This window comes from Manis javanica, chromosome 2, assembly GCF_040802235.1.
Source record: "Manis javanica isolate MJ-LG chromosome 2, MJ_LKY, whole genome shotgun sequence".
Lineage (NCBI taxonomy): Eukaryota > Metazoa > Chordata > Mammalia > Pholidota > Manidae > Manis > Manis javanica.
Window position 1 is genome coordinate 128,341,007 of NC_133157.1, and position 25,103 is coordinate 128,366,109.

Genomic DNA, 25,103 nt, shown 5'->3' on the forward strand with positions numbered 1-25,103 from the left:
GCTTGAAGTTGGGGAGTGAGATCCCCCCTACTTTATTCTTCTTTTTCAGGATTGCTTTGGCTATTCGGGGTCTTTGGTGTTTCCATATGAATTTTTGAATTATTTGTTCCAATTCATTGAAGAATGTTGCTGGTAATTTGAGAGGGATTGCATCAAATTTGTATATTGCTTTCGGCAGGATGGCCATTTTGACGATATTAATTCTTCCTAGCCATGAGCATGGGATGAGTTTCCATTTATTAGTGTCCCCTTTAATTTCTCTTAAGAGTGACTTGTAGTTTTCAGAGTATAAGTCTTTCACTTCCTTGGTTAGGTTTATTCCTAGGTATTTTATTCTTTTTGATGCAATGGTGAATGGAATTGTTTTCCTGATTTCTCTTTCTATTGATTCGTTGTTAGTGTATAGGAAAGCTACAGATTTCTGTGTGTTGATTTTGTATCCTGCAACTTTGCTGTATTCCGATATCAGTTCTAGTAGTTTTGGAGTGGAGTCTTTAGGGTTTTTTATGTACAGTATCATATCATCTGCAAATAGTGACAGTTTAACTTCTTCTTTACCAATCTGGATTCCTTGTATTTCTTTGTTTTGTCTGATTGCCGTGGCTAGGACCTCCAGTACTATGTTAAATAACAGTGGGGAGAGTGGGCATCCCTGTCTGGTTCCCGATCTCAGTGGAAATGCTTTCAGCTTCTCGCTGTTCAGTATAATGCTGGCTGTGGGTTTATCATATATGGCCTTTATTATGTTGAGGTACTTGCCCTCTATTCCCATTTTGCTGAGAGTTTTTATCATGAATGGATGTTGAATTTTGTCAAATGCTTTTTCAGCATCTATGGAGATGATCATGTGGTTTTTGTCTTTCTTTTTGTTGATGTGGTGGATGATGTTGATGGATTTTCGAATGTTGTACCATCCTTGCATCCCTGGGATGAACCCCACTTGGTCATGGTGTATGATCCTTTTGATATACTGTTGAATTCTGTTTGCTAATATTTTATTGAGTATTTTTGCATCTACGTTCATCAGGGATATTGGTCTGTAATTTTCTTTTTTGGTGGGGTCTTTGCCTGGTTTTGGTATTAGGGTGATGTTGGCCTCATAGAATGAGTTTGGGAGTATTCCCTCTTCTTCTATTTTGTGGAACACTTTAAGGAGAATGGGTATTATGTCTTCTCTGTGTGTCTGATAAAATTCCGAGGTAAATCCGTCCGGCCCCGGGGTTTTGTTCTTGGGTAGTTTTTTGATTACTGTTTCAATTTCTTTGCTTGTAATTGGTTTGTTTAACTTTTGTGTTTCTTCCTTGGTCAGTCTTGGGAGGTTGTATTTTTCTAGGAAGTCGTCCATTTCTTCTAGGTTTTCCAGCTTGTTGGCATATAGGTTTTCATAGTAGTCTTTAATAATTCTTTGTATTTCTGTGGAGTCTGTCGTGATTTTTCCATTCTCATTTCTGATTATGTTGATTTGTGTTGACTCTCTTTTTCTCTTAATAAGTTGGGCTAGAGGCTTATCTATTTTGTTTATTTTCTCAAAGAACCAGCTCTTGGTTTCGTTGATTTTTGCTATTGTTTTATTCTTCTCAATTTTGTTTATTTCTTCTCTGATCTTTATTATGTCCCTCCTTCTGCTGACTTTAGGCCTCATTTGTTCTTCTTTTTCCAGTTTTAATAATTGTGATGTTAGACTATTCATTTGGGATTGTTCTTCCTTCTTCAAGTGTGCCTGGATTGCTATATACTTTCCTCTTAAGACTGCTTTCGCTGCATCCCACAGAAGTTGGGGCTTAGTGTTGTTGTTGTCATTTGTTTCTATATATTCCTTGATCTCTATTTTGATTTGTTCATTGATCCATTGATTATTTAGTAGCATGTTGTTAAGCCTCCATGTGTTTGTGAGCCTTTTTGTTTTCTTTGTAGAATTTATTTCTACTTTCATACCTTTGTGGTCTGAAAAATTGGTTGGTAGAATTTCAATATTTTGGAATTTACTGAGGCTCTTTTTGTGAGCTAGTATGTGGTCTATTCTGGAGAATGTTCCATGTGCACTTGAGAAGAATGTATATCCTGTTGCTTTTGGATGTAAAGTTCTATAGATGTCTATTAGGTCCATCTGTTCTAGTGTGTTGTTCAGTGCCTGTGTGTCTTTACTTATTTTCTGCCCGGTGGATCTATCCTTTGGGGTGAGTGGTGTGTTGAAGTCTCCTACAATGAATGCATTGCAGTCTATTTCCCTCTTTAGTTCTGTTAGTATTTGCTTCACATATGCTGGTGCTCCTGTATTGGGTGCATATATATTTAGAATGGTTATATCCTCTTGTTGGACTAAGCCCTTTATCATTATGTAGTGGCCTTCTTTATCTCTTGTTACTTTCTTTGTTTTGAAGTCTATTTTGTCTGATATTAGTACTGCAACCCCTGCTTTCTTCTCACTGTTGTTTGCCTGAAATATGTTTTTCCATCCCTTGACTTTTAGTCTATGCTTATCTTTGGGTTTAAGGTGAGTTTCTTGTAAGCAGCATATAGATGGGTCTTGCTTTTTTATCCATTCTATTACTCTATGTCTTTTGATTGGTGCATTAAGTCCATTTACATTTAGGGTGACTATTGAAAGATATGTACTTATTGCCATTGCAGGCTTTAGATTCGTGGTTACCAAAGGTTCAAGGTTAGCTTCTTTAGTATCTTACTGCCTAACTTAGCTCGCTTATTGAGCTGTTATATACACTGTCTGGAGAGTCTTTTCTTCTCTCCCTTCTTATTCCTCCTCCTCCCTTCTTCATATGTTGTGTGTTTTGTTCTGTGCTCTTTTTAGGGGTGCTCCCATCTAGAGCAGTCCCTGTAGGATGCCCTGTAGAGGTGGTTTGTGGGAAGCAAATTCCCTCAGCTTTTGCTTGTCTGGGAATTGTTTGATCCCACCATCATATTTAAATGATAGTCGTGCTGGATACAGTATCCTTGGTTCAAGGCCCTTCTGTTTCATTGCATTAAGTATATCATGCCATTCTCTTCTGGCCTGTAGGGTTTCTGTTGAGAAGTCTGATGTTAGCCTGATTGGTTTTCCTTTATAGGTGACCTTTTTCTCTCTAGCTGCCTTTAAAACTCTTTCCTTGTCCTTGATCCTTGCCATTTTAATTATTATGTGTCTTGGTGTTGTCCTCCTTGGATCCTTTCTGTTGGGGGTTCTGTATAATTCCATGGTCTGTTCGATTATTTCCTCCCCCAGTTTGGGGAAGTTTTCAGCAATTATTTCTTCAAAGACACTTTCTATCCCTTTTCCTCTTTCTTCCTCTTCTGGTATCCCTATAATACGAATGTTTTTCCTTTTGTATTGGTCACATATTTCTCTTAGTGTTGTTTCATTCCTGGAGATCCTTTTATCTCTCTCTATGTCAGCTTCTATACGTTCCTGTTCTCTGGCTTCTATTCCTTCAATGGCCTCTTGCATCTTATCCATTCTGCTTATAAATCCTTCCAGGGATTGTTTCACTTCTGTGATCTCTTTCCTGACATCTGTGATCTCCTTCCGGACTTCATCCCACTGCTCTTGCATTTTTCTCTGCATCTCATCCCACTGCTCTTGCATTTTTCTCTGCATCTCATCCCATTGCTCTTGCATTTTTTTCTGCATCTCTGTCAGCATGTTCATGATTTTTATTTTGAATTCTTTTTCAGGAGGACTAGTTAGGTCTGTCTCCTTCTCAGGTGTTGTCTCTGTGATCTTTGTCTGCCTGTAGTTTTGCCTTTTCATGGTGATAGAGATAGTCTGCAGAGCTGGTACAAGTGACCGCTGGAAGAGCTTCCCTTCTTGTTGGTTTGTAGCCTTTTCCTGGGAGAATAGCGACCTCTAGTGGCTTGTGCTGGGCATCTGTGCGCAGACAGGGCTTCTGCTTCCTGCCCAGTTGCTTTGGGGTTTATCTCCACTGTTGCTGTGGGCTTGGCCTGGCTGGGGCTGTTCCTCCAAAATGGTGGAGCCCCGTTAGAGGGGGAGCAGCCAGGAGACTATTTATCTCCGTAAGGGGCCTCTGTGCTCCCTGCTGCCCAGGGGGTTAGAGTGCCCAGAGATCCCCAGATTCCCTGCTTCTGGTCTAAGTGACCTGTCCTGCCCCTTTAAGATTTCCAAAAAGCACTCTCCAAACCAAAACAACAACAGCAACAATGAGAGAGGGAACAGAAAGGAAAAAAAAAAGAAAAAACACGCGATTTTTTTTTTTTTCCTCAGGTGCCGGTCCCAGGCACCCGCGCACTGGTCCTGCTGCCCTGTCTCCCTAGCACCAGGGTCCCTGTCCTTTCAAGGCTTCCAAAAAGCACCCACCCACCGGTCCCGCAGGGAAGGAACGCTCAATATTCTTGGTCCTCAGGCACTGGTCCCACGCACCCGCTCACCAGTCCCGCCGCCCTGCCTCCCTAGCACCGGGGTCCCTGTCCCTTCAAGGCTTCCAAAAAGCACTTGGCAAAAAGAGAGAAAAAAAAGGGGAAAAACGCGCGATTTCTTCCGTCCTCAGGTGCTGGTCTCAGGCACCCACCCACCGGTCCCACAGGGAAAAATGCGGGATATTCTTTGTCCTCAGGTGCCCGTCCCAGGCACCCGCTCACCAGTCCCGCCGCCCTGCCTCCCTAGCACCGGGGTCCCTGTCCCTTTTAGGCTTCCAAAAAGCACTCGCAGAAAAGAGAAAAAAAAAAGGGGAAAAACGCGCGATTTCCTCTGTCCTCAAGTGCCGGTCTCAGGCACCCGCCCACCGGTCCCGCAGGGAAAAATGGGGGATATTCTTTGTCCTCAGGCGCCGGTCCCAGCCACCCGCTCACCAGTCCCGCCACCGTGCCTCCCTAGCACTGGGGTCCCCGTCCCTTCAAGGCTTCCAAAAAGCGCTTGCCAAAAAGAGAAAAAAAAAAAAGGGGAAAAACGCGCGACCTCCTCCGTCCTCAGGCACCGGTCTCAGGCACCCGCCCCCAGGTCTCGCAGGGAGAAACGCGGGATATTCTTTGTCCTCCGGCGCCGTTCCCAGGCACCTCCTCACCAGTCCCGCCACCCTGCCTCCCCAGCAACGGGGGCCCGTCCCTCTAAGGCTTCCAAAAAGCGCTCGCCAAAAAAAAAAACTGCTCCGGTTTCTCTCCACCCGCCGGGAGCCGGGGGGAGGGGCGCTCGGGTCCCGCCGGGCTGGGGCTTGTATCTTACCCCCTTCACAAGGCGCTGGGTTCTTGCAGGTGTGGATGTGGTCTGGATGTTGTCCTGTGTCCTGTGGTCTCTATTTTAGGAAGATTTTTCTTTGTTATATTTTCATAGCTCTATGTGTTTTTGGGAGGAGATTTCCACTGCTCTACTCACGCCGCCATCTTGGCTCCCGATCTGGAGTGCTACATTCTTAAGGTAAATTCCTACAAGTGGAATTCCTGGGTCAAGTGGTATTTCTATTTTGAGCATTTTGAGGAACCTCCATACTGCTTTCCACAATGGTTGAACTAGTTTACATTCCCACCAGCAGTGTAGGAGGGTTCCCCTTTCTCCACAACCTCACCAACATTTGTTGTTGTTTGTCTTTTCGATGATGGCGATCCTTACTGGTGTGAGGTGATATCTAATTGTGGTTTTAATTTGCATTTCTCTGATGACAAGCGATGTGGAGCATCTTTTCATGTGTCTGTTGGCCATCTGAATTTCTTCTTTAGTAAACTGTCTATTCAGCTCCTCTGTCCATTTTTTAATTGGATTATTTGCTTTTTGTTTGTTGAGGTGTGAGTTCTTTATATATTTTGGATGTCAACCCTTTATCGGATCTGTCATTTTCGAATATATTCTCCCATACTGTAGGATACCTTTTTGTTCTATTGATGGTGTCCTTTGCTGTAAAGAAGCTTTTTAGCTTGATATAGTCCCACTTGTTCATTTTTGCTTTTGTTTCCCTTGACTAGGGAGATATATTCATGAAGAAGTCACTCATGTTTATGTCCATGAGATTTTTGCCTATGTTTTTTCCTAAGAGTTTTATGGTTTCATGACTTACATTCGATCTTTGATCCATTTCAAATTTACTTTTGTGTATGGGGTTAGACAGTGATCCAGTTTCATTCTCTTACATGTAGCTGTCCAGTTTTGCCAGCACCATCTGTTGAAGAGGCTGTCACTTCTTCATTGTATGTCCATGGCTCCTTTATCGTATATTAATTGGCCATATATGTTTGGGTTAATGTTTGGAGTCTCTGTTCTGTTCCACTGGTCTGTGGCTCTGTTCTTGTGCCAGTACCAAATTGTCTTGATAACTGTGGCTTTGTAGTAAAGCTTGAAGTTGGTGAGCGAGATCCCCCCACTTTATTCTTCCTTCTCAGGATTGCGTTGGCTATTCAGGGTCTTTGGTGTCTCCATCTGAATTTTGAACTATTTGTTTCAGTTTATTGAAAAATGCTGTTGGTAATTTGATAGGGATTGCATCGAATTTCTATATTGTTTTGGGCAGGATGGCCATTTTGACGATATTAATTCTTCCTAGCCAGGAGCATGGGATGAGTTTCCATTTGTTAGTGTCCTCTTTAATTTCTCTTAAGAATATCTTATAGTTTTCAGGGTATAGGTCTTTCACTTCCTTGGTTAGGTTTATTCCTAGGTATTTTATTCTTTTTGATGCAGTTGTGAATGGAATTGTTTTCCTGATTTCTTTTTCTATTAGTTCATTGTTAGTGTATAGGAAAGCCACAGATTTCTGTGTGTTAATTTTGTATCCTGCAACTTTGCTGAATTCCGATATCAGTTCTAGTAGTTTTGGAGTGGAGTCTTTAGGGTTTTTTTATGTACAATATCATGTCATCTGCAAATAGTGACAGTTTGACTTCTTCTTTACCAATCTGGATTCCTTATATTTCTTTGATTTGTCTAATTGCCGTGGCTAGGACCTCCAGTACTTTGTTGAATAACAGTGGGGAGAGTGGGCATCCCTGTCTTGTTCCTGATCTCAGAGGAAAAGCTTTCAGCCTTTTGCTGTTCAGTATGATGTTAGCTGTGGGTTTATCATATATGGCCTTTATTATGTTGAGGTACTTACCGTCTATGCTCATTTTGAGAGTTTTTATCATGAATGGATGTTGAATTTTGTCAAATGCTCTTTCAGCATCTATGGAGATGATCATGTGGTTTTTGTCCTTCTTTTTGTTGATGTGGTGGATGATGTTGATGGATTTTCGAATGTTGTACCATCCTTGCATCCCTGGGATGAATCCCACTTGGTCATGGTGTATGATCCTTTTGATGTATTTTTGAATTCGGTTTGCTAATATTTTGTTCAGTATTTTTGCATCTATGTTCATCAGAGATATTGGTCTGTAATTTTCTTTTTTGGTGGGGTTCTTGCCTGGTTTTCTTATTAGGGTGATGTTGGCTTCATAGAATGAGTTTGGGAGTATTCTCTCCTCTTCTATTTTTTGGAAAACTTTAAGGAGAAGGGGTATTATGTCTTCTCTGTATGTCTGATAAATTCCGAGGTAAATCCATCTGGCCCAGGGGTTTTGTTCTTGGGTAGTTTTTTGATTACCGCTTCCATTTGTTGCTGGTAATTGGTCTGTTTAGATTTTCTATTTCTTTCTGGGTCAGTCTTGGAAGGTTGTATTTTTCTAGGAACTTGTCCTTTTCTCCTAGGTTTTCCAGCTTGTTAGCATATAGGTTTTCATAGTATTCTCTAATAATTCTTTGTATTTCTGTGGGATTTTTCCTTTTTCATTTCTGATTCTGTTGATGTGTGTTGACTCTCTTTTTCTCTTAATAAGTCTGGCTAGAGGCTTATCTATTTTGTTTATTTTCTTGAAGAACTAGCTCTTGGTTTCATTGATTTTTTTCTATTGTTTTATTCTTCTCAATTTTACTTATTTCTTCTCTGATCTTTATTATGTCCCTCCATCTGCTGACCTTAGGCCTCATTTGTTCTTCTTTTTCCAATTTCGATAATTGTGACATTAGACCATTCATTTGGGATTGTTCTTCCTTCTTTAAGTATGCCTGGATTGCTGTGTACTTTCTTCTTAAGACTGCTTTCGCTACATCCCACAGAAGTTGGGGCTTTGTGTTGTTGTTGTCATTTGTTTTCCATATATTGCTAGATCTCCATTTTAATTTGGTTGTTGGTCCATTGATTATTTAGGAGCATGTTAAGCTTCCATGTGTTTGTGAGCCTTTTTGCTTTCTTTGTACAATTTATTTCTAGTTTTATACCTTTGTGGTTTGAAAGGTTGGTTGGTAGGATTTCAATCTTTTTGAATTTACTGAGGCTCTTTTTGTGGCCTAGTATGTGGTCTATTCTGGAGAATGTTCCTTGTGCACTTGAGAAGAATGTATATCCTGTTGCTTTTGGATGTAGAGTTCTATAGATGTCTATTAGGTTCATCTGTTCTAGTGTGTTATTCAGTGCCTCTGTGTCCTTACTTATTTTCTGTCTGGTGGATCAGTGCTTTGGAGTGAGTGGTGTGTTAAAGTCTCCCAAAATGAATGCATTGCATTCTATTTCCTCCTTTAATTCTGTGAGTATTTGTTTCACATATATTGGTGCTCCTGTATTGGGTGCATATATGTTTATAATGGTTATATCCTCTTGCTGCACTGAGCCCTTTATCATTATGTAATGTCCTTCTTTATGTCTTGTTACTTTCTTTGTTTTGAAGTCTATTTAGCCTGATACTAGTATTGCAACACCTGCTTTTTTCTCCGTTGTTTGCATGAAATATCTTTTTTCATCCCTTGACTTTTAATCTGTGCATGTCTTTGGGTTTGAGGTGAATCTCTTGTAAGCAGCATATAGATGGGTCTTGCTTTTTTAGCCATTCTATTACTCTGTGTCTTTTGATCGGTGCATTCAGTTCATTTACATTTAGGGTAATTATGGAAAAATATGTACTTATTGCCATTGCAGGCTTTAGATTTGTGGTTACCAAAGGTTCAAGGTTAGCTTCTTTACTACCTTACTGTCTAACTTAACTCACTTACTGAGCTATTATAAACACAGTGTGATGATTATTTCTCTCCCTTCTTATTCCTCCTCCTCCATTCTTCATATGTTGGATGTTTTGTTCTGTGCTCTTTTTAGGAGTGCTCCCATTTAGAGCAGTCCCTCTAAGATACCCTGTAGAGGTGGTTTGTGGGAGGCAAATTCCCTCAACTTTTGCTTGTCTGGGAATTGTTTAATCCCTTCTTCATATTTAAATGATAATCGTGCTGGATACAGTATCCTTGGTTCAAGGCTCTTCTTTTTCATTGCATTAAATATATCATGCCATTCTTCTCTGGCCAATAAGGTTTCTGTTGAGAAGTCTGATGATAGCCTGATGGGTTTTCTTTTGTAGGTGACCTTTTTTTCTCTCTCAGGCTGCCATTAATACTCTGTCCTTGTCCTTGATCTTTGACATTATAATTATTATATGTCTTGGTGTTGTCCTCTTTGGGTCCTTTCTGTTGGGAGTTCTGTGTTCTTCCATAGTCTGAGCAACTATTTCCTCCCCCAGTTTGGGGAAGTTCTCAGCAATTATTTCTTCAAAGACACTTTCTATCCCTTTTTCTCTCTCTTCTTCTTCTGGTACCCCTATAATGTGGATATTGTTCCTTTTGCATTGGGCACACAGTTCTCTTAATATTGTTTCATTCCTGGAGATCCTTTTATCTCTCTCTGCATCAGCTTCTATGTGTTACTGTTCTCTGGTTTCTATTGCATCAGAGGCCTCTTGCATCTTATCCATTCTGCTTATAAATCCTTCCAGACATTGTTATACTTATGTAATCTCCTTCTGGACATCATCCCTTAGCTCTTGTATATTTCTCTGCAGCTCTGTTAGCAAGTTTATGATTTTTATTTTGAATTCTTTTTCAGGAAGACTGGTTAGGTCTATCTCCTTCTCAGGGGTTGTGATTTTGGTCTGTATCAAATTCTTCTGCCTTTTCATGGCGATGGAGATAGTTTGCAGAGCTGGCACAAGTGATGTCTGGGAGAATGTCCCTTCTTGTTGGTTTGTGGCCTTCCTCTCCTGGGAGAAGAGCGATCTCTAGCGGCTTGTGCTGGGCAGCTGCGCACAGACCGGGCTTCTGATTCTTGCCCGGCCGCTATGGAGTTTAGCTCTGCGGTTGCTTTGGGCGTAGCCTGCCTCGGGCTGCTGCTCTGATATGGCGGAGCCGCATCAGACGGGAAACGGCCAGGAGGCTGTTTATCTCCATGAGGGGCCTCCAAGCTGCCCTGCCCATGGGGTTAGGGTGCCCAGAGTTCCCCCAGATTCCCAGCTTCTGGGCTAAGTGTCCCGGGACAATTCCATCCAGCTGTGGGGTCCCTGTCCCTTTAAGACTTTCAAAAATCACTCGCTTTTCTTTGTCCCAGGGGTGCCGGCTGCGGGGACCTGCTTACAGGTCTTACTGTCCTGTTTCCCTAGTTTCCAGCACCCCATGCACGCACTGTGTCTGTGCTCTGGTGCGGACGGCTAGGGCTGGCTATTTAGCAGTCCTGGGCTCCCTCTCCCTCCCTGCTCCGACTCCTCTCCTCCCGCCGGGAGCTGGGGTGAGGGGTGCTCAGGTCCCGCTGGGCCACGGCTTGTATCTTATCCCCTTCGCGAGGCACTGGGTTCTCGCAGGTGTGGATGTAGTCTGGCTGTTGTCCTGTGTCTTCTGGTCTCTCTTTTAGGAAGAGTTGTATTTGTTGTATTTTCAAACATATATGTGGTTCTAGGAGGAGCTTTCCGCTGCTCTACTCATACCGCCATCTTGGCTCCCCTGACACATGGGGTTTTATGGGAGCTCAGTGGCAAAGCACAGAAGGAAGAAGAGCACAGCCCAGAGATGCTCTTAAAAGGTGATCTGTACTCTCTTTTTGTTCTTTTTTAGTACAAGCTAATAAAGTCAGTATTGGATAGTATGTAAGAGTTGCAATAATAACTAACATTTTTGAGAGTTTATTATGTGCCAGGCCCATTCTGAGCACTTCCATATATCCGCCCATTTTATCCACATAGCCCTTTGAGAAGGTAATTATAATATTTTCACCATTTTCCAAATGAGAAAACAGGCCTAGAAAGGTTAAGTAACTGCTGCAGTTGAGCTTGTAATGGCATCGATTCTCCAGCTGTAACAATGCCTGGGACATTTCCTTTGCATTGACTTCCTCTGTAACTGTCTGCCATCTAATTGGATGATGGTACACCTCTGCAGGTAAAAGAAATGCATGAGATTAAGAGATTATGTAAAATGTTGCTTTTGAAAAAACATTAAGTTCCTTTGCAAAAATACATTTGAGCATCTGCTGCACATCAGACAGGGATCAGCCCTGGAGGTACCTAGATGATTAAGACAAGGCCCTGCTCTCAGACCCTGCTCTCTCTTGGGAAGACCAATGTGAACCAATAAATCTAATAGAATGTTAAAGGGAAGTATGGCCGTGTGAGCACCAGCATTTGGTCTCCTCCCCAGCCCCACAAAGATGACTGAAATGTCCAAAGGAATGTGACAGTAGGGAAACCCTTTAACACAGCTAGGGTCTTGTAAGTAAGACACCCACATGTACTCACTCTGGAGGACTTTTGCTAGATATATTGCAGGTGAAACCAGTTTGAGTCACACTGCTCTTTGAAGTATATGTGTTACCACGACGAATAAGCTGGAGAAATCCTGGTGGAGCTCTTTCATGTCCCCCGAATTTGGGGGTTGAGAGCTGGAGACAAAGGCAAAGAATAGGGGTGACAGGATCTACCCCACTGAGACTTTTGAAATGGCAGAGGTAAGGCAATACATGTGACAGGTGTGTCTCAGTGTACCCAGGGAGCTGTGGGGGCCAGGAGGGCGGAGTAAATCCCACCAGGATGCGTTGGAAGGAGGAGGGGCAGGGGAAAGGGCTTCAAAGAGGAGATGGAGACTGAGCAGGAACTTGAAAGATGAGGAGTAGCAGGGGGCAGATGAAGGATGGAGTGAAAGAGGAAGGGGTTCAGGGGGAGGGAGCCGTGCCACTTAAAAGCCTCAGGCTGTGAAACAGCAAAAAGGGCAATAGTTCCGTGCAATCCTAAGAAGAGCCTTTGGCTGCAGCTGCAGACGTTTGGCTGTGAGAGGTGGTGCGGGCCGGCTAGAGACAGGGTAAGCTGCTGAGAAGCCTCTAACGAGATGACATGGGATTGCGTGAGGCGGCAGGGAAGGAGGGAGAAGAGGTAGGGAAGGAGAGAAGCAAGTCGGTTGGGGCACCTGAGGGAAACCTGAGAGTCATGGCACCTGTCACTGAGCTGGTCAAATAAAGGGGCAGGTGCAAGAGGCAGGACAGTGAGTTCCCTTGGCTCTGGCAGGCGGAGGGTCCCAGGAGCTGTCCTGGAAAGAACTGAGTGTGGATTTTGTTGCCGAACCCAGCCAGCGTCTCTAGAGAGATGTGACCCCTGCGCTGCTAAGAGTAGCCTGGCCGGTCTTATGCAAACCTTGTGTGTTGTAAGGGTGAGACCTCTGTGAATGGCAAGGGAAGAAGAGATTGATGACATTTACACGCCACAGTCAGGGAGGGCAGTCCTGATGGCTGCTGATCCAGTGAGTTTATTTTTGTACAGGAGTAATTCCCCTTTCTATTTTAGCACCCAGGGAAATCCCCCTCAGCCCTCACCATCCATCCCCTGTGAGCACAGAAGGCCAGCCCACAAAAATCTTTCAGGTTAATTTCATCCTTCTGTGCTTATTACGTGTCTTCCTGGCTCTTGAGATTTACACACACACCCACACACTCGGGATTGTGGAAATTTACATTCACAATAGCATTGTATAAAAGTCTGTGGTTCACATTGTCCTCGCCAGTGTTAAGTAAGAGCATTTCAAAAATATTTGCTAATTGCAAGGGTAAATGAAATATTGTTTTATATTTTAAATATTTTAACTGTTTGTTATTGTAGTTTAAGAGTTGAATATCAATGGATCCTCAAAGAAAATGCATTATCAAATTCTAATGTTATTTGCTAACTACTTGCACCAAAATGCAAAATTTCAAAAGAATGTAAATACTATAGATTAAAAGCTGTATTTTTTTCAAGGCTCTAACCAGTTTCCTTTAGTAAGTTGAGGCTACTCTTGATTACTTTAGATTTTAATTTAACAAAATCCATGCCTTGGAATGCCAACAGGGTATTTCTTGATACTGGTTTTTAAATTATCACATGGTAAAACTGACTTGTTTTTTGTGTACAATTCTGGCAAGTTAAGTCTCGGTCTCTGTGAGCCCTGCCACTCCACAACGGGTTCTGCAAGAGCTCAGTCTTCCCCTAAAACTTGCTCATGCTATCCCTTTATAATCAGACCCTGTCCACTACCCCTACCTCTATTAACCACTGACTTTTTTCTGCACACAGCTTTGTCTTTTCAAAAATGTCATATAAATGCAATTACATAGTATCTTGTTTCAACTTGCATTTCTTAAATTGCTCATAAGGCTGAACATTTTTCTGCATAACCATTTTGCAACTGTGAGTTTTGTATCTTACAGCTTGTGTCATTCACTTATTCAGTTGGGTCATAGGTAGTTTTTTTGTTTCTTTTTTAAAAATTTGTGTATGCTTGTTTTATAAGGATTACTGTCTGCATTTATCGTATTTTCACTGTTAGGTCTTTGCCTAACAAAATAAAATTCTGTTATTTTCTTTAAACATCTAAGACCTTCAAATAGTAGCATCATTTGATCTAGTAATATTGTCTCCTGCTGATCTAGTGTGAAGCAATATTCTGAACCTTAAAAAATTGTAAATATTCTGAACCTTAAAAAATTGTAAATTGAAGCTCATTACAGCCTCATTTCTCTCATGGAAATATTGGCAGCAATCTTAATGTGTAACTATACAATGTTAGGAAAGCAGATCACTAGCTGTCCCTCAGTAGACGGTTATGCAAGAATTAAAAGGATGCTTACAAAGATGACATACTAACATGGGCAACTTTTATGATAAAATGTTAAATTAAAAAGCCAAATATTATCCCATACACACAGTATGAGCACATCATGTAAAACAAAAATATAAAACCTGTGAATTAAAAAGGACCAAAAAAATACATTAGTAGCAGCAATTTGCTTTACTGGTAGAACTATGAGGAGACTTTATCAGTTTCGCCTGTTCCTTTTTCATAATGATCACATTACTGTTATAGGAGGGGGAAAATCTGAGTAGCTCAGGAATAATTCATGTTACCTTTTGCTTTAAAAATGCACCTTGAGCAAATGATGTGTGAGGTTAAGCGCACAAATGTCACTTCTGTTTTCTAGATGTCAAAATGTCAGATCATTTCACTGTGTCTAGACCTTCAGAAAGAAAGGCAACAGCCTAGCTATCAATCAGATGCATGCATAGACTAAACTGTCAGAATGCTCATGGGTGAAGGAAGGGCAGGCCAGTCTAGTGAAATGGCAAACCATATGGACTGCTGATGAATAGGAGGTCAGTGGATTTCTCAGCAGCCCTGTGGGAGGAGAGGGGTCTCCTCCCCACACCTGTCCTCTGGAGGCTCCTGACTTTTCCCCAGACAGCTTTCCCCAGGTGCATGGTAAGCAGCTCTCGTGCAGTTCTGAACCCAGCTTGGGTTCAGAGTGACATGTCCATCACTAAGGTCAGAGTGGGTGTAACGCAGGCTTCAGGAGTCAGTGGTCCCTCCAAACTCAAATTAGAATTAATTACCTACCTTTACTTGTATTGAGTAAGTCTTCAAGAAGCCCACACAGGGTAAATACTCTCGTAAGTGAGCCTAGTGCTTGGTGATTTTCCTGATTGGTGGAGAAATTTGTCTGAAAGACCTAGGTGGCCAGGAAAAGGGGGTCTCAAATAAGTTTTCTTCAGAGAGCTCTCAGTTATTAGCCCAGTTTCTGCCCAGGAATTCTAAGCTTAGAGAAGGAAGGGGGCCCTAAAAGTCAAATCTGAAAGTCCTAGTTCAACAGGGTGACTTATACAGAATGTGTTGTAAAGACACCACCACACAAATCATGATGATTTCACAACCATCCCCTTTAATTAACCCTGCTAAACTCAGCAGAAAATTGGGACTTTCTGAAAAATCCATGAAATAAACAGCAGTTGTCAAGAGTCCCTAATTTGTCTCCATAGGTTCATAAAATACCCAACACTGGCATTCCAGGGGCCTGGCAGTCTTTTATGGCTCCTCCAGACTTGGGATTACGGGCGCAAGATTTCCAGTCGCTGGTTCTCACATCTGGCTTCCTATTAGTCTGAGTGGCTTGCTTTATACAGAGAGAGAGAAGACAAGCTAATGCTTTGCTCTTGTCTTTGGCTTACTTAAGAAAATTCATGAGAAAATGGTCCAAAAAGGAAAGAAGAAGCAAGGAAGTAACTTTTCTACTGAATAGCGGATGATAGGTTCAGATGAATGGGCCCTCGTGGAAAAGTAATTTTTTTTAAAGAAAAGTTGAGGTAAGTGGCCAAACGAAGATAAGGCAGGCAAGGTCAGATGAGGAATCGGACTAGAATCCTGGCATTTGAACCCTATACTAGGATGATTTTCACCTCTCTCTCTAGGAAAGCAGAGTTATTTGGCTTTTATGAAGTACGTTGTTTATCCTGAGTTATCCTGAGGTGATAAAGCACTGTTTTATGGTGATCAATGATTTAGGGTTTTCTGAGTGGCTCATAATGTTCAAAGGCTTATTTTATATGTATGTATACATGTATGTGTGTATCTACACACATACACACACACATCTATAGGACTGTGAAGAAGACTTTTGAAGTGCCTAAAGTAAATAGGGATCAGCTGCTAAATGCCAGAGCCAAGTCCATCACACACATAAATAGCCCATGTAAGAATTCTGTGGTGTCATATTTAATCATGTAACTGAAATAGACACACTCTTTAAAAACTCATTGTTTTATTACACTGTATTGTTTCCTGAGTGTCTCCTTAAACGATGGAAGAAATAAAATGTTGGAAAATTTGGGGCTCTCTCTGCAACTATTTATTGTAACTCCGTTGAATTAAGAGTGAAATTAGCATTATAACTGATGAGGTTGAATACCAGAGACTTCCAGAAAGGTCGTCCCTTGGTAAGTCAGTCTGTGGTTTGGAAGGAGCCCAGTGATGAACTTTGCAGAGAGGAAGTGAAGGCATTTGTTCGAATGGATAGTTGGACCATCTGAGGCTCTGGGCTGTCGGTGATAAAGCACTGGTCAAGTGAGGATGGGACATCAGAAATAATCTCTTAAGGCCCCCAAACCGCATATGTCTCTTGTTGCTTTGCAGGAAGCAGCCATGTCACCATTTCTTCGAATTGGTTTGTCCAACTTTGACTGCGGGTCCTGCCAGCCGTGTCAGGGAGAGGCTGTTAACCCTTACTGCGCTGTGCTGGTCAAAGAATATGTGGAGTCGGGTAAGCTTGGGTGGGTTCTGGCAGGGAGGAGGAGGGCCCGCCTAGAAGTCTCTAGCACGCCTTCCAGGGTCTGCAAGGTTGTCTGGTCCAACCCAGTTTTACAGTTCAGGAAGCTGGCCTCCAGGGAAGCCTGGTGCTGCCTCAGAGGCATAGGAGCTTAGTGAGAGCTCTGAACCAGACCGGGCGTCCTGCCTTGTTTCCAGTTCCCTGTACCATTTTCCCATATACATAAGGGAAACAGAGGAAAGGAGAAATGGGTGGAGGACACGGTGTAAGGGGAGCCCATTGCTAAGCCTGGCTGTTTGCAGTGGTTTCAGATAGGTTAAGTCTGCACAGTCTTTGAATTAACTCTAAGGATGGTTTGCTGCTTCTTTGACTAAGCTTGGATGAATGTACAAAGAATATAAATTAGCCATTAGAATCCAAACTTCAGAAAACGTACTTTTGTGTTTACAAAGGCTCTGGAATAGTGAAAGAATGATCATGTTTTGTCCAATTTAAATATTTACAGGCAGCTCCTGGTGAAGGGGAGTGTGACAGTCTTCTGAGTCTCCATTACTGGCTTTAGGTCATTCAATTAAAATAATCCTTCTGCCGGGAATCTCTCCACAGTCACTTCAGCTGGCTTCCATTCTCCTGGATCGCCGCTTCTGTAGTTCAGCATTCTTACGGACATTCTATAGGGAAGGTGAAAGGAAGTTAACATCCCGAAGTTTTGCCAGCCTCACTACTTTTCCCTATTTCCCTACACACATTTCTTGTTGACTCACTCTGTTGAAACGTATGATTACCCCTGATGCAGGTTTGCACCATAGGAGGCATCCAGTTCACTTACATATAAAGAATTTATGGAGTGCCTGCTGTGCGTTGGGATTGAACAAGAACCCTTCCTTTATTTTTATTTATTTATTTATTTTTCTGTGATTTATTTCTATTTTTATTTTTTTTATTTTGGTATCATTAATGTACAATTACATGAGCAACATAATGGTTACTAGACCCCCCCATTATCAAGTCCCCACCACATACCCCATTACAGTCACTGTCCATCAGCATAGTAAGATGCTATAGAGTCACTACTAGTCTTCTCTGTGCTACACTGCCTTCCCCATGCCGCTCCCCCCACCATATTGTATGCTAATCGGAATGCCCCTATTTCCCCCTTATCCCTCCCTTCCCACCCATCCTCCCCAGTTCCTTTCCCTTTGGTAATTGTTAGTCTATTCTTGGGTTCTGTGAGTCTGCTGTTTTGATCCTTCAGTTTTTCTTTGTTCTTATACTCCACAGATGAGTGAAATCACTTGATACTTGTCTTTCTTCACCTGGCTTATTTCACTGAGCATAATACCCTCTAGCTCCATCCAGGTTGCTGCAGATGGTAGGATTTGTTTTCTTCTTATGGCTGAATAATATTCCATTGTGTATATGTACCACATCTTCTTTATCTGCTCATCTACTGATAGACACAGGGTTGCTTCCATTTCTTGGCTATTATAAATAGTGCTGCGATAAACACAGGGGTGCATATGTCTTTTTGAAACTAGGATCCTGCATTCTTAGGGTAAATTCCTTGGAGTGGAATTCCTGGGTCAAATGGTATTTCTATTTTGAGTTTTTTGCTTTCCATAATGGTTGAACTAATTTACATTCCCATCAGCAGTGTAGGAGGGTTCCCCTTTCTCCACATCCTCGCCAACATGTGTTGTTTGTCTTTGGGATGCTGGCCATCCTAACTGGTGTGAGTGATATGTCATTGTGGTTTTAATTTGCATTTCTCTGATGATTAGTTGTGTGGAGCATCCTTTCATGTGCCTTTTGGCCATCTGAATTGCTCCTTTGGAGAAGTGTCTGTTCAGCTCCTCTGCCTATTTTTTAATTGGATTATTTGCTTTTTGTTTGTTGAGGTGTGTGAGCTCTTTATATAATTTGGATGTCAACCCTTTATTGGATATATCATTTATTAATATATTCTCTCATACTGTAGGAGGTCTTTTTCTACTGATGGTGTCCTTTGCTGTACAGAAGCTTTTTAGTTTGATATGGTCCTACTTGTTCATTTTTGCTTTTGTTTCCCTTGCCTGGGAAGATATGTTCATGAAGAAGTTGCTCATGTTTATGTCCCAAGAGATTTTTGTCTATGTTTTTTTCTAAGAGTTTTATGGTTTCATGACTTACATTCAGGTCTTTGATCCATTTTGAATTTACTTTTGTGTAGGGGTTAGACAACAATCCGCTTTCATTCTCCTTCATGTAGCTGTCCAGTTTTGCCAACACCAGCTGTTGAAGAGGCTGTCATTTCCCCATTGTATATCCATGGCTCCTTTATCATATATTAATTGACTATATATGTTTGGGTTAATGTCTGGACTCTCTATTCTGTTCCACTGGTCTATGGGTCTGTTCTTGTGCCAGTACCAAATTGTCTTGATTACTGTGGCTTTGTAGTAGAGCTTGAAGTTGGGGAGTGAGACCTCCCACTTTATTCTTCCTTCTCAATATTGCTTTGACTATCCGGGGTCTTTTGTGGTTCCATATGAATTTTAGAAATATTTGTTCCAATTTGTTGAAGAATGCTGTTAGTATTTTGATAGGGATTGCATCAAATCTGTAGATTGCTTTAGGCAGAATGGCCATTTTGACGATATTAATTCTTCCTACCCAAGAGCATGGGATGACTTTCCATTTGTTAGTGTCCTCTTTAATTTCTCTTAAGAGTGTCATATAGTTTTCAGGGTATAGGTCTTTCGCTTCCTTGATTAGGTTTATTCCTAGGTATTTTATTCTTTTTGATGCAATTGTGAATGGAATTGTTTTCCCAATTTCTCTTTCTGCTAGTTCATCGTTAGTGTATAGGAATGCAACAGATTTCTGTCTTTAATTTTGTATCCTGCAACTTTGCTGAATTCAGATATTAGTTCTAGTAGTTTTGTAGTGGATTCTTTAGGGTTTTTATGTACAGTGTGTAATCTGCAAACAGTGACAGTTGGACTTCTTCCTTACCAACCTGGATGCCTTTTATTTCTTTGTGTTGTCAAGAACCCTTCCTTTAGAGCTTCTGTTCCAGCAGAGGAAGACAGGCATGAAGCAAAAATATGATACAGTAAATAATGACCATGCCATAAAGAAAACCAAAGCAGGGCGAAGGGGAGAGAGAAGGATGAAGAACAGAGATGTGTGCTACTATGTACAGGGTAGTCCTAAAAGGGCCTCCTAAGGAGTGACACAGATGGAGGGGTGCCTGGTACAGCAGCGAGAACCTCCAGCCGGATGTTGCCAGCCTAGGATCCTGGAGTCCAAATGCTACGATTGCCTTCTGCCTCCCCTCAAAGGCTCCTTGTCCTTCTTCACCACTAACTTCACCCTTCCCTCCAGCTCAGGGGCATCAAAGCCGCAGAGACTCTGAGTCGTCTTCATTTTCCTTCTGCCCAGATCTCTCTCCTATTTAGTTAAAAGTGAGAATGGCACTTGTTCCTAATCTAAAACCTTTCAAATGTCACAGAAATCTTTGAAGTGTAACATGTCTGAGTTTTTCAAAGCTACTTTTGCTTTAATGGGTCTCCTGGATCCCATTCTCCTTACAAGCACAGATCTCACTGACATTTGCCTCCTGAGAGCCTTTTTAAAAAATTTCTGCTGCTTCTTTGGGCTTTGCCTTTGAACTTGGTCTAATCAGCCCTGTGGATCAAGAGACCTTGACAGAAGACTTCTTTTTTCCAAAAAGATAGCCTGTAGAGTTTGGAGATTTTTGTTTTGGTTTTGTTCTGAAATCACCCTGAACATTATAATTCAAGTGTTACTTATACATAATTTAAATATGCTGCATTTTCCCTGATGAGTCCACAGGACAGGGACAGACGGGACACAGTGCTATGGGTCCAGGAGCCTGTGAAATGGTAAAGCCCATTGTACATAGACAGGGTCCTGAGTCCTGGCCCTCTTTTTAGGTGATTACAAACCTAGTGAATGAAAATGTAAAAATGCCTTGCCATGGGAACCCCTGTCCTTTGCTGAGGCTTGGAGAACAGTTACGGTTGAAAGGGTGATGGAAGGAGAAGCTGCAAGTCTGGGGAAGTAAAATGCTACCATGACCATTGGCATTCTTAAAAAGTCCAATCTGCAGTTAGATTTCTTCTAAACAACCCATAAAACTCTACCCTTTCCTATCCTACTCTTAATATTTTGTCAGAGTTTATACCTCTAATAGCCAGCCTTTCCAAAAATTTGGAGTTATGGCTAATTCAAATCCTCATATGCCTCCCAATATTTTATATTTTAGCAGATGCTCAGTGCCTGTTCCGTTTTAGCATTGTGCCAGAGAGATAGGGCCACCAGGAGTCACAACAGCTTTGTTTCCTTGCTTTAAACGGATTTTTCCTTTTTGCTTCATTGACATCGGAAAATTGCTGAATCTGCCACTTACTGTGCTTGTTATCACAAGAAACACAAACATCCAGCTGCTCTTTTCTGCTTCTGAAATGATTAAGAATAAATACTGCAGGAAATTCAATGTGGATGAAAGCTGTGACCACCTACTTAATCCCACTAACAAAGTCCCAATCACCTGGTGGTTCTGGGGGCAAGGGTCCCCATGAAACAGCATCCTGACCCTGGTTGTTGCTACTGACTCCCACCTGCCTCCGGGCCTCATTCCCAGATGGTAATGCTCATGGTAACATTTTTCTTTTCTCACAACCTGCCTCTCTGTCCATGGATTAGGACCACTGCCTCTCTGCCTTTTGCTTGGGGTGCCTGGTACATGGAAAAAATGTATCTTCATTCAAGAATGAGAGAAAGAAATAATGGCTCATTATGTTTTAAATGTTTTGCCTGTTAGTGTATTTATGTCAAACGGGATATTTTAAAATACCTTTTTAAAGGAGCATTCATTTTAAGCTTTAAATTGGTCTTTCAGATGACTACACAATAGTTTTGTATTGACTTTTTTTTTTTACTAAATGCCAGTGAAATTGATCACATGTCCCCTCTTTATAGATGAACAAAGGAGGATCCCAAAAGGCATAACAGAATAAAACATCTAAAGAATGGGATCTGGGTCATTCTCCCCTACCAAATAAATATACCAGGCTCAGCCCCTGAATTCTTTTTATTTGCTCAGTGAATTTATTTACAAAGTAAGCAAACTAGACATCATCAGACTTCTGTTGTCTAAATTATCCAGCTGAGTTAAGTTTTAATACATTACCTTGCATGTGGAACTTGAAATTGTCTCATTCTGTCCTTTTTGCCTCTAACAATCTTATGTGTTATTTTTGTCTTCCCATAGAATTACAGATCCAAGGAAGCAGAGGGAATATGTGCCACTGTTGAATTATTGACTTGCATTATTTCCCAGAGCTAGCTAAAGCATCATGAGAACCTGTCTTTCTGTTCCTAGAAAATGGGCAGATGTATATCCAGAAAAAGCCAACCATGTACCCGCCCTGGGACAGCACTTTCGACGCCCACATCAACAAGGGAAGGGTAATGCAGATCATTGTGAAGGGCAAGAATGTGGACCTGATTTCCGAAACTACAGTGGAGCTCTACTCCCTGGCTGAGAGATGTAGGAAGAACAATGGGAAGACAGAAATATGGGTGAATATCTGAGCTGTGAGCTTTATTTAGTGTCTGTACCATTAAGTGATAAATACCCTGTTAGATGAAGACTAGCACAAAACTTGAATGTCATCTTAAAATTATGATATACTACTGGCCTAGACCAAAGACTCCCGACCACTTACTCATTGGTGACTCGATGATGACAATGATTACCCATTGTGAACCATGTAGCCTACTGACACATTCAAGTCTCGTTGAGTCCCGTGGGAAGAGAAGAGGTCTCTTAGGCTGTGAAGACCTGTTATGGGTTTATAACTATAAAAGCAAGCTCAGAAATATGACTAATTCCCCCTAAGTTGGGAACCTGTTGTTTACATATCAGTATCCTATAGATAAGTCATATAATCTTGTATCTTACCAAGATATCTATATGATAAGCTAGAAGATAGGTAAGATGATAGATAAGTGAGAAGTCGTTCAAAGATGAATTGCTTGAGGGCTTCTCTCTCCATACTTTGCCAATCCCTATACATTTTTTTAGCCAGTACATATTCACTTAGCTTACTTTGTATTAAAATCACACCACACACAACCCATGGGACCACACCAAGTTTATGAAAATCTAGGTTATGACTGTTCTGATAGCAAATGTGTAGAAATGTTAAAGGGAAGAGTAAAATATGAAAGCAGAAAAAAAAATCTAAGGAAAATTTCTCAGACCCATGAAATAAAAAATTTTTTTAAAAACTGCTTTTAAATCATCTGACTCCATAGAATGCTTTCAGATGTTTTTATCATTTAAGCAAACAGAGCGAATCTTACCTTTTTGCTTATTTCCTGTAACTCAGATTTTAAGAACTCCACCCAAAGGAGCTTCAAGTCACAGGTTCAAAGTGCAAATGATAAAAACGTAGAAAGTGCATTTTTGTGTCATTTTGTATTTTTGACTTCAGAAAATAACAGTACTTTTTAGAAAGTATATATTTATATACATCTTTGCTTGTGTCAGTAATGTAATCTTTAAAGATCAGCATACACCAGGATTTTTTTAAAAAGTCTCCCATGCTGACATGCATTTGAATAATTTAGTTCCACAGCATCTGTGGAGCGCTTGTGTGTTCAGCTTGGGAAGGATGGTGCAAGCAGCTCCACTTGGGTGGCTGTTTAGGTGGGTAGGAAGAGGCTGACCAGCTGGATAACATCACAGATGCATAACAGTGTGTGCAGCAGGGGCTGCACAGACCAGGCAGGCCAGGGTGGCCCCAAAGACCGGGCATTTGGTGGGGTGAGGAAAGACGAGGTCACCCATGTGATGTCTGCCCCAGCTTTTCCCCCATTCCCATTTGTTTCCTGCTTTCTGCCTCATTTGAAAAAAAAGGCCGCCAAACCCCTAATTTTTTGAAGTAGCAATGCTATTCAACTTCCTTCTCAATGGATGGGAGGACAACTGATTTTTTTAATTCTTGTGTGAGGCTTAGCTGATGAACAGGATGCTTTTCTATTCAGTCTCTTAAATTTGCATTTGATTTCTTGCCTAAGCTCTTTCTGATTTCATTCCCACCACCTTTCACCCTGTTTGCCCTCTAAGATTATGTAGACACAGCATTTGGTGGCTTTCAGCTCATCATTTAACTAGCAACCTTTTTACATTTTCAGCTTTGTTTTTTCTAGGTTATTTCTTTGTTTTATTTAGAGAACTCAAGGGCCAACAGGTTGTTGTGGACTTTTATTTTCCCTTGCTTCTATTGAAATTTGCTTTCTAAAAGTTAACTTCTCTATTTAAAATACTACTTTCTGAACTTTGCCATGTCACCTCTGCAGACACCATCGAGTGTCTGCACACCACACTGAGACCCACGGCCTGCCTTCCTGGGGGTTAACTGTGTGCATGCTTATCTCCTCTCACTCTTCAAACGTGATGGAGATGGCTTCCTATGGCTACTGTGTGTCCGGCAGCTAACTGCCTTTTCCTCCCTCACCACTTAGTCCTGAGTATTTTTGGCCACCTGCTACCAATTATTCCCCTTCATTTAGGAAAGAGCCACCCATCTCTTCTCTTCTAGTTCCATTTTGCCCCTATCTTTATTACTTATTCCACAAGCCAGAGAACAAGGTGCGCACATAGCTGATGTCAAAAGCTCTTCTGTTTTCATTAATCTGTTTAAGCATGCATAAGAATTTATAGCTAACTAGGCAAAAAATGCTTATTTCATCATAAAATTCTCATAGTAGTGAAGCTGGCATGTAAGTATGCTGTGGGGTCAGTTTTTCAGAGATCTTAGAAGGTTTAGTGACTTGCACAAGGTCATACAGCCAGTAAACTGTGTAATCCTGGGTTCAGCCAGGCACTTGTTACTGTTTCTCAGTTACTCTAGGTAACCCACAGATGCAATGGTCAGTAAGGACCTCCATCCAATTCGCCTTCTTTTTCTTTTTAGTATAGTAATGATACAGTGTTTTGGTTAATATATTAGCAATAGTAGCTTAACTTCTAAGGATTTGCCATTTTTTCCCTTCAGTCACATCATGTGACATCCTGCATCATCCTTTAAAATGTCACCTTGTTCTGATCCCTTCTTTGTAATGATACTGAAAAGTAACTTTTTAATCCCTTCTCAGGCCAGTCTAATTAAAATTCCCCTTAGTAGATTATCCAGCACTTTCCCAGAGAACCTTATGAAAGAAGGTGCCCCCCACTTCATACCCGAGAGGCGTGGGTGCAGCCACCCTCAAAGCAGGATTTATCTTTCCTTCCTACTTGTTCCCCAAACTAGCCTGTCCCAGCGTCTGTGACTCTTCTGTCCTGATTATGGTCTGAATCTGCCCTTTTGCAGTTCTATAGGTCAGGAGCAGCATGGGGCAGGAAAATTAGACTGTGCCAGAATTTTGTTTCCTCTTTATGGCAGTTTTGATATCCAAGTAAAATTAATGAATTGCTGAGGTGTTATAATAAAAGAAAGGCTGTACTCACTGATGTTGCACAATTTTAGTAATGCATATGGGTTAAATGGACGGGAACAGTGTTTGAATTCAACATTGGAAACTTTCTCCATCCCCGAATTTGCCAGGTATTGTCATCTCCAGGCCTTTCCACATGCTGACTGACATTTCTTTCCTTCTCTCAACCAGTTAGAGCTGAAACCTCAAGGCCGAATGCTAATGAATGCAAGATACTTTCTGGAAATGAGCGGCAAGTGACATTTCTTCTTCTTGTTG

At 41.5% G+C, this 25,103-nt stretch overlaps 1 protein-coding gene across 2 annotated transcripts in view; it reads left to right on the forward strand.

Moving 5' to 3' along the window:
* PRKCQ (protein kinase C theta) overlaps positions 1-25,103 on the forward strand; it is a 153,583-nt gene that overhangs the window by 59,376 nt on the left and 69,104 nt on the right. Inside the window, exons 2-4 of one of the 2 annotated variants that reach the window (XM_073229362.1) lie at positions 16,202-16,328; positions 21,724-21,923; positions 25,017-25,077. In XM_073229362.1, the coding sequence (XP_073085463.1) occupies positions 16,211-16,328; positions 21,724-21,923; positions 25,017-25,077 (379 nt within the window). In that variant the 5' untranslated portion in view covers positions 16,202-16,210. The remainder of the gene's footprint in view (positions 1-16,201; positions 16,329-21,723; positions 21,924-25,016; positions 25,078-25,103) is intronic. The other variant, XM_073229363.1, reaches the window with a different exon arrangement.